This window comes from Hemicordylus capensis, chromosome 2, assembly GCF_027244095.1.
Source record: "Hemicordylus capensis ecotype Gifberg chromosome 2, rHemCap1.1.pri, whole genome shotgun sequence".
NCBI lineage: Eukaryota > Metazoa > Chordata > Lepidosauria > Squamata > Cordylidae > Hemicordylus > Hemicordylus capensis.
The window spans coordinates 359,165,931-359,181,882 of record NC_069658.1 but is presented as its reverse complement, the minus strand read 5'-3'; the positions used below and the strand labels follow the sequence as shown (position 1 = coordinate 359,181,882).

Below are 15,952 nucleotides of genomic sequence, written 5' to 3'. Positions count from 1 at the left end.
AATTATATCCTGTTAAGTGATCCAGATATAATAAACAGTTTTCACTTGCTTTTCTCTCACAGGGTTAAAACTTTAGATATGAGTGAGATGGAGTTAACTATACCTCCAAGTAGATGTGTCGATAATATGCCTGCATTAAAGGTAAGTTTGTGCAATGACATCAACCCTATCATTAAATCCCATGAAACCCAAAGCAATTTTCTGCAAAACCAAAAATGAGGTTTGCACCTGTAGCACCACTCTGCCATTGCTATATACTTTTGACATGATTACAGCATTCATTTAGACTGTGGTCTTTGTTCAAATTAGCACCACAACTAGGAGTGATTCAGCCCTGAAATTCCTACTAACAAATGAATGTCTAGAGCTGAACTGCAGTTATTGGTTTTTTAAAAACCCTGGGAACTAGGCACAGTTTTTAAAAAAGTTTTGTCATTTATAGAAAAATAATTTTAATTACTCCATGGGGCTGCTACGCTGGTTATTAGACTTGCTAATAAGCAGCAGGCTATGTGCTCCCACTGGGTAACTGTCAATCAAAGCGGTAGCAGGTATATAGCAATGAGGAGGTCTGGCTGGATTCACATGTCGTGTATCGAGACATCTCAGACGTTTTGCATCACCTACAGATTGATAGCTTTGTCTCAGACGCAGAGGATTTAAAAAGAGACAGAAAGAAGCAAGAAGCAATTGAATCCCATTGATGTGCATCAGGTATACAAAGCTTAGTGAAGAAATTCTGCCTTCAGCACCATGAACAGCTCTCTGGCTCAACCACTTCACTATGCGGGAGGCTACGAACCCCAGGATTCCAAAGAGTGGAAGGTGGTGATCCCAGCTTTCTTGGGGGTGATCTGCCTGGCTGGTTTTGCAGGGAATGTGTGTGTAATTGGGATCCTCCTGCATAACTCAAAGAAAGGAAAACCTTCCATGATCCACTCCTTGATCCTGAACCTCAGCCTGGCAGATCTGCTTCTCATCCTTTTTGTTGTGCCTTTCAGGGCAGCTGCTTACTCCAAGGGAGCCTGGTACCTGGGTTGGTTTCTTTGCAAAACTTCTGACTGGTTTCGAGATGCTTGTATGACAGCCAAGAGCTTCACCATTGCTGTGGTAGCCAAGACTTGCTTCATGTATGCAAATAACCCAGCTAAACAAGTGAACATTAAGTGGCACACCATCTGTGCTGTGCTGTTGGCTATTTGGCTAGTGGCCTTGGGAATCCCACTGCCCTTGTGGTTCTTTAGCATCTTCTGGGAGACAGAGGTGGGCTCTTCTTTGTGCATTGTGATTATTCCAGCTCATGCTCACAAATTTATGTCTATCTTTGTCAAGCTCTATCCCCTGCTGGTATTTTGTGCACCCCTTACCTTTGCTTTCTTTTATTTCTGGAGAGCATATGGCAGATGTCAGCGGAGGGGGACCAAGACTCAAAACCTGAGGAATCAGATCCGATCCAGATGCCTCACTATGATGCTTCTGAGCGTTACTGTCACCTCTACAGTGATGTGGCTCCCCGACTGGATTTCTTGGCTATGGCTATGGCATCAAAGGAAGGATGGGCCTGCTCCCCCACAAGGATTCATGGCCACCACCCAAGTCTTGATGTTTGCCATATCTTCAGCTAACCCTCTTATCTTTGTACTTATGTCTGAAGAGTTCAGAGAGGGTTTCAAAGGCTTGTGGAAAAGGCTTACACTGAAAAAAACCCTGCCTACTCCAGAAGGTCAGGAGGAAACTGCAGCTGATGACTCAGAGGGAGCCCCAGATTCTGTTCCTTCCCCAGAGCCAGTGACGCCTATTCAAGAGAAAGAGCTGCCTTCTGTCCCCCATACATCGGAAAGCATGGAAATCAAGGAGATGCCCATTTTGCCAGATGTTGAGCAATTCTGGCATGACAGGGAAGCAGTTCCTGATGCTCAAGACAATGACCCTATTCCCTGGGAACATGAAGGACAAGAGACAGTAGGTTGTGCTCAGAAAAACTGAAGCAGTTAGAAAGCTGCGAAGGCAAAACAATATTTTTATATATATATATATATATATATATATATATATATATATATATATATATATATATATATATATATATATATAAATTTGTCGCTTACTTGGGGTAATGCTGAAATGGTATGTAAGACATGTAAAGCATGTAAAGCATAGTTAATTTTGTTTTACTTTTGAATCTGTCTGGTAGTGCTGACTACAAAATTCATTCTGTACAAATACAGCAATTAATGTTCCAAATATTTTACTCTTCAGATTTTATCTCTTAATTTAACATTTATGTTTTGTACTTTCAAGAGGATGATTTATGCTAGACATTTCAAAGAGAAATCCTTTACATCTGTTAAATATGTAAAATAGTTCTGCTTCTCTAAATGAGCAGAAAATGCATGATCTGACTATAAAGCAGAAAGGTTTTGTGCTTACTCATAATACATGCAGCAGGTTATGTGCGCACACTTCAGGTGCAAAATTACTGCTCTGGACAAGTTATCTTAAATGCAAGAAGGTAGAGAGTGAAAAGTATAATTTGGATCTTTTAGTAATGGAGCACTTTCCAGAAACTAATGCATATTAAATGTGCTCAAAGGAAAAAAGTTGGGTCATGTTTTTCCAGTAACTGATCAGCCTTCTTACTGCGTTAGTGATAGAAGTAGAGTTTAAATTGTAGACATAGTGTGCCAAGCAAGATGTGTAGAAATGTTCCTTTCTTTACTTAAAAATGCATTGTGCTCATTTGGACAGTTTCAGAAGATTTACAGTTGCAAATAAAAAGAGCAGTAATCAAGTTAATTTCAGCATTAGAGAACATTAGGAGATTATTTCACTCTCATTAACTTCATACAATTTCACCTTCTTACATGCTAGAAAGAATTTTTGCAGAGTGACATTTAGGTTCAGCTATGTATCTTCATTTAAGATAAACTGTATTTAATCTTAATACATGGATTTAGTCCTGTTTCAACTTAAAATCATATTTAAAAAAGGAAGCAAGTTGTTACTATAGTAACACAAAGTCTATTAAGTGAGGCCCAGTTTCTAGAAATGTTGTAACGTGTTCTTTCTGCATTACAATTCTTGAAATACCAACTTTTATATATGTAGAACAGAACTCATCTTTTCCCCATGTCAGACAATATGTATTTTCCAATATATGGAAGTATAGTCCACAGCAACTGAAGTGCATGTGCGCAAGTAGTAACTATTTGGATAGTGGTGCTATTCATGCTTCTGTTGTAGATGGAATGTGCAAGGCCCTCTGAAGTGAACTGGAACATAACTCCTCTAGGAGACATACTCAGCACATTCTGCCCCACCAGTGAATAGATTGGCCAAAGACATTTTGTCACCCCAAGCAGCTGCACTGTGTGATCCAAGAGGGTTGCTTACAGTATGACAGATAATGTTAGGGAATAGCAGCCATGAATAATCTTAAGAGTTGCATTTCACCACATTCTTGCAAGAGATCCTGGGACACAGCTCTGTGATCATGCACTGCTTAATTTATGCTCCTAAAAATATTGCCATTGCAAAACCAGCACTGAGATTGCATGTGTGGTTAATTAAACACAGCAGTTTAAATATGCTCCATAGCAGGTCGAGTTTCAAGATGTGCATGCATACATGTGTTCACTAGATTTTAAATGGAACATTGTATCTTTCACCAATAAGCCTATACCTTTGGTGGCTTCTAGTTTGATTGTAACAGCTGTCGTTTGTTACTGTGTTGACTATAGGTTATATTTTAAAGATGCTTAGGCTGCTATGTAGGTTGCTTGTGCTATATCTTCAAAATATTTGGCCCAATGATGTATTTAACGCAGCAACAATAGCAGTTTGTGTCCTCCTTGGTCCCCTGCCCCTCAGTAGATGCATTTATAAAATTTAGTGAGGATAAGATTTAAATTATGGACCTTAATAGTGCTGCATAAATAGCACCTCAAATTAGAATGCTGTACTGGGATGCTGGTTGCCAGTGTAATATTTAGCATCTGTAAAATGGTTTCTTGCCAAAAAAAGGGAAATATTTGGATGAGTCACCCTTTGAGCTGGGCTTATAAATATGGTTCATAAAAATTTCCCTTAAGTTACAAAATATGTGTAAATTTATACACAACTAATAGCAATAACCCAAGGAATCCCACACAGATACTAACTATTGAAAATAGTCCTGAGATTCTAGAGAGAAGGTTCCAGCATCACTAATTGGTTTTAATATGTGAAGGTAATCTACTGTGCACTCCTCATGCTTTTTTAAACAAACAGTATTTGGGGCTAAAGTGCACTGTACTTCTTAGAAATTAAAGATGTACTTTGAATTTACAACTTGAAATTTTTCAACAAAGCATAGGATAAGTTACTATAATGAGTAATATTTTTTTCTGCTTCCATGGTGAGATTTTTCTTCTAATTTGCTATTGTGCTTGGTGGGGGACTGGGAGGCAGGGAAGGTCAGTACTTTCAGCATACTCTGAAATGCTGAACTATTTCCAGTGGAGGCCAAATTGTACGAGCTACCTAGAGTTTGTAGCTTTATAATTCAGGGGGAAAAAATTGTACTTTCTCCTAGGTTCAAGTTTCCAAAAAGTAAGCCAAACGCATAACCAGCAAGTACACCCGCACACCCACCATATACACCCCAAACCAACCACAAACCCTCCTTGCACAATCACCTTTCACACATAGGATAAATAATTCCAAGTGAAATATTGGGAGACAAAGCTAAACAGAAAATAGTTGAGAAGTATTATAGTGGTCCTAAGAAATGCAGAATCTCTCAGTATCTCACCCATAAAGGATAAGGAGATTTATTTACTTGAGCTCAAACGTGTTTTGGTATCTAAATTACTTTAGTTGTATAACTAATTGACCTCAAACTGTTCTATATGGGTGATTTCAAAACTGCTAGGCTTGCAAAATAAACACACATTTAGAATGTACTAAGCATTTACAATCCATTTATAAAAAGGGTTGGTTTATTGTCGTTCAAATACGTAAACTGAACAATCCCAACATTTCAAAATTAAAACTTTAGAAACACAAGTTTAACATTCAAAACAGGAATATAGTTTACAAGAAATACTCAGAAAGGAAATCCATAGTCTAATCCAGAAGTTGGTAAAGATCACTTAATGGTAAATAACAGTGTATTTGTACAACCGTGCTATCCTAGGGGGAAATGGTTTTTCCCCCCTGTGCATGTCCAATTTACAGCAAAAACGTTACCAGACTACTGGGCAAGCAACTTGATTGTGCCTATAATTGGAGGGAGGGGGGAAATCAAAGGAGGCCTGTGAACAAGATCAAATGGTGTTTATTCAATTTGGTCTCTGCAAGGTTCATTCTCCTTTCATGCTGGATCTGACACTAATGGAGTTAGTCCTGATTTATACAGGAAAGGCCACGCATGAGTAGAGAATTAGGCCCTATATTTTCAGGTTTGTGAAGGGACATAATCTTACTGTGGCCTTCAGCAGTCAATAGTTTAATCATCAGATTGCCTGACCTTGGCTTTCCCATTAGGACATCTGCGGTATTTTAGTAGTTTTTTTTAACTTCAGACCACAAACATCAATCATCTCAAGGCTTTCACACATAACACTGCTGAGAAGAATGCCTCCAAATACTACCAACATCCACACCTTGTACACAGATATCGCATTGTTCTAGGATCTAAAAATCACTGGAAATAGCTGCATGGTTAGATTATTTGTCGGTCATGCCACAAAGAGAAAAAGCATCAATAATGCAAATGTTCTCTCTGTACAGAGACTGCTTTACGTTCACAAATGCTGCTTTTCTCTCTGCTCCTTGGATGGTTTTGCAATAGGTTCACGGTAATGTATATGATTAAACCTGACAGATGGCTCATGCAAGCATCTTGACTTAACAGATATTCTTGTTCAAGAGTACTTTGTAATTATTTTGTTGTTCGTCTTGTAGGCTCTGAAGCTGTGGGAGGTGGAGGGGGACCTCTGCGATCTAAGTCATCTACATAGGACACAATGAGTTTGCGTCTCTCCTCCGGCACACAGTCAAGTACCAGATAACGTTTGTCATTCTGTAGTATCTTTTCTATATCCTTCAGGTGCTGGTCAGATTCCTGGATCAATTTTTTGGACCTGAAATAAATTATGCAGGTGGTTCAATATTACATTAACAAATTGGAGTTTTGGTGAAGATACTAGTGGATAGGTGTCCCTCTAACAATTCCACCCACCAAATAAATCTCTCTTGACATTGCAATCAGGTAGGCCAAATGCTCAAAAGGACACAGAGACTGGGCTATCCTCTCACCTATAGAGATGCCCCTTCAGGTCAGGGATGAGGCACAATGGCAGGGATGCGTGAGTGTAAAAAATCTTGCACTGCCACTGCCTGTGCTGTATCTGTTCTGCCGGTAAACAGAAGACTTCAGTCTCAAGGGCTGCCAGTACCTTTTAAAATCAGCACTAAGTTAAACTACAAAAATGTAAAATGAGAAAAATGAGCACATTTCAAATTCAACACTGTAGCTGAAGAACACCTGTAGAAAATGGATGCCATTCTTCCAGTTGTAGCCCAGTCCAACTGAGGCATTAGTCTGATCATCATATTCATATGAGACAGCACTCTGTTTTAGGGGCAACAATAATCAGAACTCAATACTTCACAATACTAACTTAAAAGCAAAACAGGCAAGCTATCACGATCAAATTAACTTTCGTTCACATTGTTCCTAGAATCTTTAACTTGATAGGGTTGTGTACATTTTTGGGATTGCTGCCTAACAATACAGTGAAACTGTTCACACCTAAAACAATTTATTTGGGAGTAAGGCTATACACTTTACTTAATATACATCTCTACATTTTGGCCTAATTAAAATGTTAATTTGGCTTTCATCCTGGAATTAATTCAGTCTGAAAATTTATCCAGGATATATCCAAAGGAATGTACTAGAACCAATACCACCCAAAAAACCAAAAAACACCCGCATCCTTGATTTGCAGGATTTTCTATTCTTAGAAATAACTGATGGCAAACCAAAAATCGACCCCACCCCCACCTGCCCTTCAAAAAAAAAGTTAAGGCACATAACTAAAAAGGTTGATTGGATACTGGGAATAAATATACGAAAAGATACAGAAAATGAAATTTAAATAATCTTTGCTTCTATGCTACATCTGGATACATACCTATATGTTATAAATTTGGTCTCTTTCAAAAGCGTTCTGAAATCCGCTTTGGCTGTAATATATTTGTCTCTGATGTACTCTTCAAACTCCCTTTGTTTTTTCTGCATGAAAAGAAAAAAGCAAATTAAAAATCTTATTACTGTAACAACATTAGATCAATTTTTGCAAGAAGGTACATAACCTTATTGGATGGAAGATCAAAATGCAGCAGCCAGATTGGTCTTTGGGGTAACTTGGAGAGATCATAGCATGCCTGTTCTTAGACACCCGCACTGGCTGCCAGTATGTTATATATATAGACTACAACTCCCATCACCCCCAGACATGGCCTTTGTGGCTGAGGATAATGGGAGTTGTAGTCCAACATCTGGGGGCCCAAGGTTAAGAAATCCTGATATGTGCTGGTTACCACCTTTTAAACCCTGAATGCCTTAGGCCCAGGTTACCTGAATGAATGCCTTTCCCTGCAGGATCCCTACCACTCATTAAGATCATCAGGAGAAGTCCGTCTTTTGGTGCCACCAGTTCATTTAGTGGCAACCTGGGATCGGGCTTTCTCAGTTGTCGTCCCTAAGTTGTGGAACGTGTTCCCCTAGGGTATAATAGGCTTACCATCTTTGGAGTCCTTCAAGAAAGCCTTAAAGACCCATATTTTCATCCTGGCTTTTAATAATATTTCATAGGTTTTTAAAATGAGTTTTATGTTATATTTTTAACTGATTTTATTTTATGTTCTAAGTTAAATTTTTTGGATGTGAACTGTCCTGAATGGTTCTGGGATGGGCAGTATAAAAATGAAATAAAAAAAAGAAGGGAGGGGGTAGAAATACACCTAGTTTCCACACGGAAGCCTAAAACAACCACCATTTTACAGTTTCTTACCCTGTCACTGGAAGAGAATTTAATGCACCTGGGATCTTCTTTAATGATTTTCTTTACTTCTTTCCATGTTGACGTCAGAGTAATCTTTTTTTAAAAGACAAGCAGAAAATTACAAGCTGGTATATGAAGTACAAACAGACAATCCTAGCTGAGACATGCAACACCTAACAGAACAAGTTTGATAAACCCTAATCTAATTAGAGTGGCCCATGCACAGGAACAGGTATTCAGAAATGCAGGGAGGTGCTGAAGAGATGCAACATCTACATACAGATGATATCCAGAAGGGGTCCCAATCCAATAATTTACAAAACCCAATTATACTATTGCTCTATCCTATCAATGACAAGAGCCTACTTATCATTGTGCACTCACTGAGATGGGGTGGGGGGAAGCAGAAGATTAAATGGTATGTAAATCAGTAGAATGTAGATCAGTACATGCCACTGAAACATACAGGAACATAGGACGCTGCCATATACTGAGTCAGACCATTGGTCCATCTTGCTCAGTATTGTCTACACAGACTGGTCGCGGCTTCTCCAAGGTTGCAGGCAGGAATCGCTCTCAGCCCTATCTTGGAGATGCCAGGGAGAGAACCTGGAACCTAGATGCTCTTCCTAGAGTGGCTCCATCCCCTAAGGGGAATACCTTACATTGCTCACACTTCTAGTCTCCCTTTCATATGTAACTAGAGTGGACCCTGCTTAGCTAAGGGGACAAGTCATGCTTGCTACCACAAGACCAGCTCTCCTTCTTGAAGCTTTGAATATGTAAGCTTTGAAAATATATCCACATAGGTTCAAACCTAAATTGATTGAAAACTATCTACTATACTGTATAACAAAAGTGATTAGAAAAATAGGGGTTCATATTGTAACTGTTAAAGTGAGACCAAGAAAAAGAATGAAAAAAGAAAATAAGAATACATGGTGAAATAAAAATGCTCTAAGAACTTAACAACATGCTTTAAGACCCATTGATCTCTCTCGGTAATATTAAATGAACCTAGATACCTTTGTTCTGCATTCCAGGTTTAAAGTATTAAAACAAAGGATGCATATAGAAGATGCACCCAATAGTCTCATAAATGAATGGAAAGAAAACTTATCAGGTTTCTTAAAACTATGAACATAATAGAGTGGCTAAGGTAAAAGATGGCTAAAACATAGTATACTCATGTAGCAGTTAACATATTGGACAAAAACATCAGAAAGGGAAAAGCTTAGTGCAACACAGTTTGATGCCGTAAACTAGAATGAAATGATATCCACAAATAGCATAGGTAGAGCTGCACTGAATATTCATGCTTGAAAATTCTCAAGTTCAACATGCTCCCCACCATTTTTTCTTTCTATGCTGTTTGCAGCATGTATCCATCTATCTATCTATCTATCTATCTATCTATCTATCTATCTATCTATCTATCTATCTATCTACCTACCTACCTACCTACCTACCTACCTACCTACCTACCAATCATATTTCTGTACTGCCTGATATAAACATTCCTAAGCGGTGTACAAAGTTAAAATATAACAAACTAGCTGACCCAGCAGAGAGCATCTGTGCACTGGTTGGGGCCAAACTGATTTTAAAACTGCTTTTAAAACTTTTAAATTTGCCTCTTGCCTGTTTGCTCTCCCCACCCCTCAATCTTCAGGCCCAGCTTGCTCTCCCCACAGAACATCTGTGCGCTTTCTCCCTATTTCTCAACGCTCCCCCCCCCACCCCAGCCACCCCCTGTCCTTTGGGAGGGCAGCAGAGGCGACAAAATCTTCTTCTTCCCCACCCCACCTCCCCCTGCCCAATGCCGCCCCACGGCGGCGGGGAAAAGGAGCGACTATGGGACACTGGTGGGGCCGCACTCTGCTTTTGGCATGGCACCGGAGGGCCCCCTTACTCATCCTTCCCCCCCCCCTCGACTCCTCCCCCCATTCGGCCTTCCTCCCTCTACTCTCCCCCTGCGCGCCCATTGTTTCCCTTCCCTGCTTGACTTCCCGTCCCACCTCCCCCTGCCTTAAGCCGCCATATGGGCAGTAGGGAAGACAGGCAATCACAGGATGCTGGCAGTGGAGATGGCGGCAATAGCTCATTTGACAGGCCCGCCAGTTGTATGGGCATGCTCCGCCCCCACTTTTTTGGGCCCACCGCTGCCGCCTTCTCACCCCACCACCTTCTCACTGCCGCCATTATTTCTGCCTATCACCACCTCCTGCCTGCTCCTCTTGGCCGCCTACCTCCTCGCCACTGCCTCCTCCTCCCAGCTAGCGGAGCTTTGCCCACTGCCTGCCCACCTCCTCGTCACACCATTATTTTTTGCCACTGCTGCCACCTCCTCCGCCCGCCCGCCCGCCTCTCCTCGCTGCTGCCATTATTTTTCTCCACTACGCATCCCTACCCATCTATCCAGCTAAGAGAATTGATTATATAGAAGATAACTAGCACTTTGTATTTCATTCAGAAACATATAGGCAACCAGTACAATTTTTTCAAAATTAGTGTGATATGGTCCCTTTGGGTTGACCCAGACACCAATCTGGCTGCCACATTCTGTACCAGTTGTAGTTTCTGGACTACATACAAAGGCAGCTCCATGCAGAGTGCATTACAGTAGTTAAGCCAAGAGGTTACCAGCATATGTAAAGGTAAAGTGTGCCGTCAAGTCAATTTCTACTCCTGGTGCCCACAGAGCCCTGTTGTTTTCTTTGATAGAATACAGGAGAGGTTTACCATTGCCTCCTCCTGCAGCATATGTACCACTGTTTTAAGGTCATCTAACCCAAGACCACCTTAAGTGGCACAGTGGGGAAATGCTTGACTAACAAGCAGAAGTCTGCCCGTCCAAATCCCTTCTGGTATGTTTCCCACACTATGAGAAACACCTATATCGGGCAGCAGCGATATTGAAAGATGCTGAAAGGCATCGTCTCACGTTGTGTAGGAGGAGGTAATGGTAACTCCCCCTCCTGAATTCTACCAAAGAAAACCACAGGGCTCTGTGGGTGCCAGGAGTCGAAATCAACTTGATGGCACACTTTACCTTTACCTTACATCCAAAAATGGACACATCAGGCGTATCAGCCGAAGCTGATAAAAGCACTCCTGGCAACTGCATCAGCCTGAGAAACCAGGAGAGTTTGGGATTCAGGGGCACTTCTAGACGTACCTGATCTTTCAGGGGGAATGTAACCCCATCCAGAACAGGCAGATCTAAACCATCTCTCAGGTCCCGACCCCCTACAGTCAGTACCTCTGTCTTATTTGGATTCAACCTCAGTTTGTTATCCCTCATCGAGCCCATTACTGCCTCTAGGCATTTAGGGAGGTTAAGTTGGGATGGAGAAACAGATCTGGGTGTCAGCAGAATATTGATAACATCCTACACCAAACCTCCTGATGATCTCTCCCAGCGGTTTCATGTAAACAATAAAAAGCACTGGAGACAGTATGGAGCGTTGTGGAATTCCACACCTTTGCTCTCGTTTTGCAGAATAACTGTCTCCAAGCGACATCATCTGGAATCTGCCAGAGGTAGGAATGGAATCACTGTTAAACAGTACCACCTAATTCCACCTCACTCAAGTGACCCAGATGGATACCATGGTTGATGGCATCAAAAGCTGCTAAGAAATCCAAAAGGATCATCAGAGTCACAATCCCTCTGTTGATAGCCAATTGGAGATCATCCATCAGGCCGACCAAGACAGTCTCTCAACCCCATAGAACACTCGAAAGCCAGTTTGGAATGGGTATATATAATTTGTGTCATCCAAAACTGCCTGGAACCAAGAGGCAACCACCCACTCAATCATCTTGCTCAACCAAGGAAGATTAGAAACAGGTCTGTAATTAACCAACTCTGAGGGGTCCAATGCAGGTTTCCTCAGATGAGGTCTAATAATAGCATCCTTAAGACAAGGAGGCATCCTGCCCTCCCTCATAGAAGCATTTATAATATTTACCAGACCCTCTCTGATAATGTGACTACCAGATGAAATAAGCCACGTTGGGCAAGGGTCAAGAGAATATGTCACGAGATGCACAGTCCGAAGCAGTTTGTCCACGTCCTCAGAAGTCACAAACTGAATGTGATCCAAATTCAATCCTACAAAAGGAGTTGCTGGACACCTTTGCAGTAGACTCTGCCATAACTTTGGAGCCTAGTTAGGCACGAATCCAAGAGATTTTATTCACAAGAAAGTCGTTAAAGGTATCACAGCAAGTGACAGATGGTTCCAAATTCAAATTCAAGGTGGAGGGGGCGTAAACTAGCCCCCTCACAACTCTAGACAACTCAGCTGGAAATGAATTTGTGGAAGCAATGAGGGCAGAAAAGAACCACTTCTTTGCTGCCTGCACAGCCAGAACATAGATCTTCAAATGTGCTCTATGTTGCAATCTGTCTGATTCATGCCATGTCTTCCTCCACTTGCACTCTAGTCATCTAGCTCACTGCTTCAGCTCCAAAAGTTCTTCTGAGTACCATGGGGCTGACTTTAAAGCAGGTTGGAGAGGACACTTAGGAGTGATTGTGTCTACCGCTCTAGTAAATCCATTATACCGTATTTGCACCAGAGCATCGACAGAATCACTAACAGAGCCAACTTGAAACTCTTCCAAGGCTTCTTGGAATCCTATTGGATCCTAAAACCTTCTTGGGTGGACCAACCTATGGGTCCTTCACCCTCACAGAAGTGGGTTGTGGTTGCAAATCCTACCTTAACCAAATGGTTAAGTGATCCATTTATTACAATGGGAAGTTGACAGGAGTCTCCACTCACGGAACACCAACCTGATCAGAGCAAAAGACCAAACTGAGCATGTGACCAGCATCATGTGTCGGCCAAGAAACCAACTGGGATAGGCCCATAATCGTCACAGCTGCTATGAACTCCTGAACCATTCCTGACAACTTGGTCCTGAAATGGACACTGAAGACCCACATCATCAGTAACAACCTGGGCCACTCCAATGCCAACTGCATAACCAGGTCTGTCAGCATAGTCAGGGACACCGTTGGGCAGCAGGGTGATTGGTACACCAATACAAGTCCCAGTCTATCCTTGGACTCTAGACTTAGGTAGACACATTCGATAAAGGCCAATTATTCTTATAGACCACAGCCACCCCACCTCCCCACCCACATCATCTCACCTGCTCCACTACAGATTAAACCACTGGGAGGAGCTGGAACCAAAATGGGCCACTAGGCTCTCCTGACTAGGTCAGTTTTAAGACCCTTCTCTGAAAAAATCCTCAATGGGTGGGGTGCATCTGAATGTTTGCTCTGGTATGTGAAAATGTTCACAAAATTCCCTCACTTCAGCTAAACTCCAGTCACAAGAGCATAACAGTGGACCTGATCACAGATTATTTTGTTAGGCGAGTAAATACACATTTCATTCCAGTATTTCGCTAGGCAAAACACAGTGGAGAATGTAATTCCATTATTTTGCTACACAGGAAAAACCAGGGAATGAAAGGACAGTAAAATATACCAATTTCATCTGAAGAACAATGGTTGACATCTTAACTAACAATGAAGAAATGCAGTGTGCAAACCGCCTCCACAGCGTTCAGTGATAAAGAGTTGCACTGCACACATAGGGAAAAAGAGTGCAATTTTCACCACTTTCTCCTTTCCCTGGAAGCATGTCATGAAACCTGGAAATAAGTCTCTAAGGGACTGCACAACCTTCAGGACCTACTTCTGCTCCGGGATGCAGGGAACACTTCTGGGGGAGAGACTGGTAAAAATAACATTTCCCTGCACACACAGAATGACTGTAAATTACTAAATGCTGAAGAGACAGTTTGCATGCTTAACCTCAGCACTGTCAGTCAAGATGCCAGTCAATAAGGATATTCAAACAACCTGCATGCAGGCAGGGGAAGGCAGGGTCGGGGACCAAGGCAGGATCCAACTCACCTTTCCCCCAGATGACGGTGTGCCTCCTCTTTCGGCATGCTGCCACATGATTTATGCTGCTTGGAGAAGCATGGATCTCTAGGTGCCAGGAAAACTGTGTCCTGGTCTCTGGGTATCCCACACAATAATGGTAACCAGGTATCCCATGCAATAAGCATGGTGCATTGGGAGGTACCCTCATGAGACAGGCGCTCTAGGTGCCCATCTCTATGTGCGCTCGGGCTGCAAGCAGCCTGAGCTTTCATAGAGATCCAGCCAGCCACGTTATAGGCACATTTGTGCCCTTAACCTCAACTAAAGGCTGGGCTTAGAAGTTCAGTTTGGCTGGGTGGGAGCACGGGATCTGCATGGATCCAAGAGCTCCACATGAGCAGCCTAGCCCAGGCTAGGCTGCTCGTGAGAGCAGATGGTAACATATGTAAATCAAAAAACAACTAAAGAATCAGATAGACTATGAAGTTAAAGCCAATGGCAAAACTCTAAGGCATCTCCTTACTGATGACGTTTCATCCAGAAGCTGCCGGAAATGCTCTTTCTTCTTTTTTGTAAGTGCCTCAATGTGTTCATTAAATAATTTTTCCTTCTCTTCTCTTTCCAGAAGGGAGCCAGATTCCCATCGATGATCTTTTCGGAGTGTCCTTCTAGTATCGGACCATGACACATCTGAAGATCGCACCTAATGTAGGAAAAATTTAGATGGCTACAGAGAAGGATTTTTCAAAATAAGAAAAGCACCCCCATCCCCTGCCCACAATTACATAGATCCAAAGCATTGGTTTAATTTTCACTTAAGAAACTGATCTACTACTTAAATCTGAATGCACTGGGCCAATGAGTTAGAAACTCCATGGTACAATCCTAACATATGAAAGTTAAAAGCCCTTGCACAAAAGGGCTTTAATGTTTCCCTCTTCTCCACTACAGCCTCCACGTTCTTAAAGGTCAGGAGGCTCTCTGGAATGGTGTGGGATGGGGCACAGGAAGCCTCTTTCCTCAACTTGGAAGCAGAAAATCAGCAGAAATGGGCAGGGCCCTGTGTGAACGGAAGTGCCTTGAGACCAACCTAGCAAGGCTCTTCTTATGTTCTTATGCTTTCTGCTTGTGCAATATCACCTTCTGGCCCATGCCAATGTTGGCATTAACTTAACTAGGATCTGCAGCAAAAATCTCCCCAGTGTTGGTGCTTCTTGTTCTGGGGATGCACAGGTAGAAATAAAGAGGCCTGTGTTTTGACTGTGTTAAAAATAGCACAACATTAAACTAGGCTGTAATGGAAACATTTGATTAATCAGTGGGAGCCTTTTACTACTGCAGTCCTTAATTTAAAAGTACTATTCGTAGGAGAACAGAATTTTACCAATCATTATACAAAATGTAAAAACATAACACATTCCTAAAATTACAACAAAAAGTGATATTCTCATGCTTTCAAGTTTTTCCATAAAGTCATCAATATACTACAGACCACTATGGCTACAGTCTTCTTTATTATGGCTATTTGGAATTTAGTGAGCACTATGAACAGGCCCAGCTATTCTCCTGCTCCTAAGATATCAAGAAATGGTTGGATTGGGGCTGTTCAGTGTGTATGTGCGGAACTACAAATGTGAGTGGGAATTCAGCAGATTTGTTTTTAAACCCCCCCCCCCTTTTTTTAAAGCAGGATTTCAAGCTTTTATTTTTACAAAAACAGTTGAATGTATGCAGAAAGTGTCTGCTGAAAATACAGAAACAAATTCTCTACATTTTTTAAAGGAGGAAGGTTTTTGTGTTATACAACACCCCTTTCCTAATTCTTCTGTTCTTCTCCAGCCCATGTTTCTCTTGTTACCATTCAATACCTTATTTCCTGCCAGAATTCTACAAAAAACTATCAAATGAAGTCATCAATATTGTGCAATACTGGTTGTATTATTTATTCAGCAAATGGAATTTGGCTTTTCATAATGTAAAACCA

General features: G+C 41.5%; 2 protein-coding genes across 10 annotated transcripts in view; one reads left to right on the top strand and one right to left on the bottom strand.

The window, feature by feature from the left end:
• Positions 1-624: 624 nt before the first annotated feature.
• On the top strand, positions 625-1,986 carry GPR151 (G protein-coupled receptor 151). Its single transcript, XM_053293443.1, has one exon. The coding sequence runs from the start codon at positions 754-756 to the stop codon at positions 1,984-1,986; it is 1,233 nt and encodes a 410-aa protein (XP_053149418.1). The 5' UTR covers positions 625-753.
• Positions 1,987-4,944: 2,958 nt separating this feature from the next.
• TCERG1 (transcription elongation regulator 1) overlaps positions 4,945-15,952 on the bottom strand; it is a 98,807-nt gene continuing 87,799 nt past the window's right edge. For 5 of the 9 annotated variants that reach the window (XM_053293726.1, XM_053293729.1, XM_053293732.1 and 2 more), the window contains 6 exons: positions 14,492-14,671; positions 8,064-8,147; positions 7,182-7,282; positions 6,530-6,616; positions 6,301-6,440; positions 5,990-6,125 (listed from right to left, as the gene is read on the bottom strand). In XM_053293726.1, coding sequence (XP_053149701.1) covers positions 6,317-6,440; positions 6,530-6,616; positions 7,182-7,282; positions 8,064-8,147; positions 14,492-14,671 — 576 coding nt within the window. In that variant the 3' untranslated portion in view covers positions 5,990-6,125; positions 6,301-6,316. Of the gene's footprint in view, positions 6,126-6,300; positions 6,466-6,529; positions 6,617-7,181; positions 7,283-8,063; positions 8,148-14,491; positions 14,672-15,952 lie in introns of those variants that run through there. The other 4 variants (XM_053293727.1, XM_053293736.1, XM_053293730.1 and 1 more) reach the window with 3 other exon arrangements.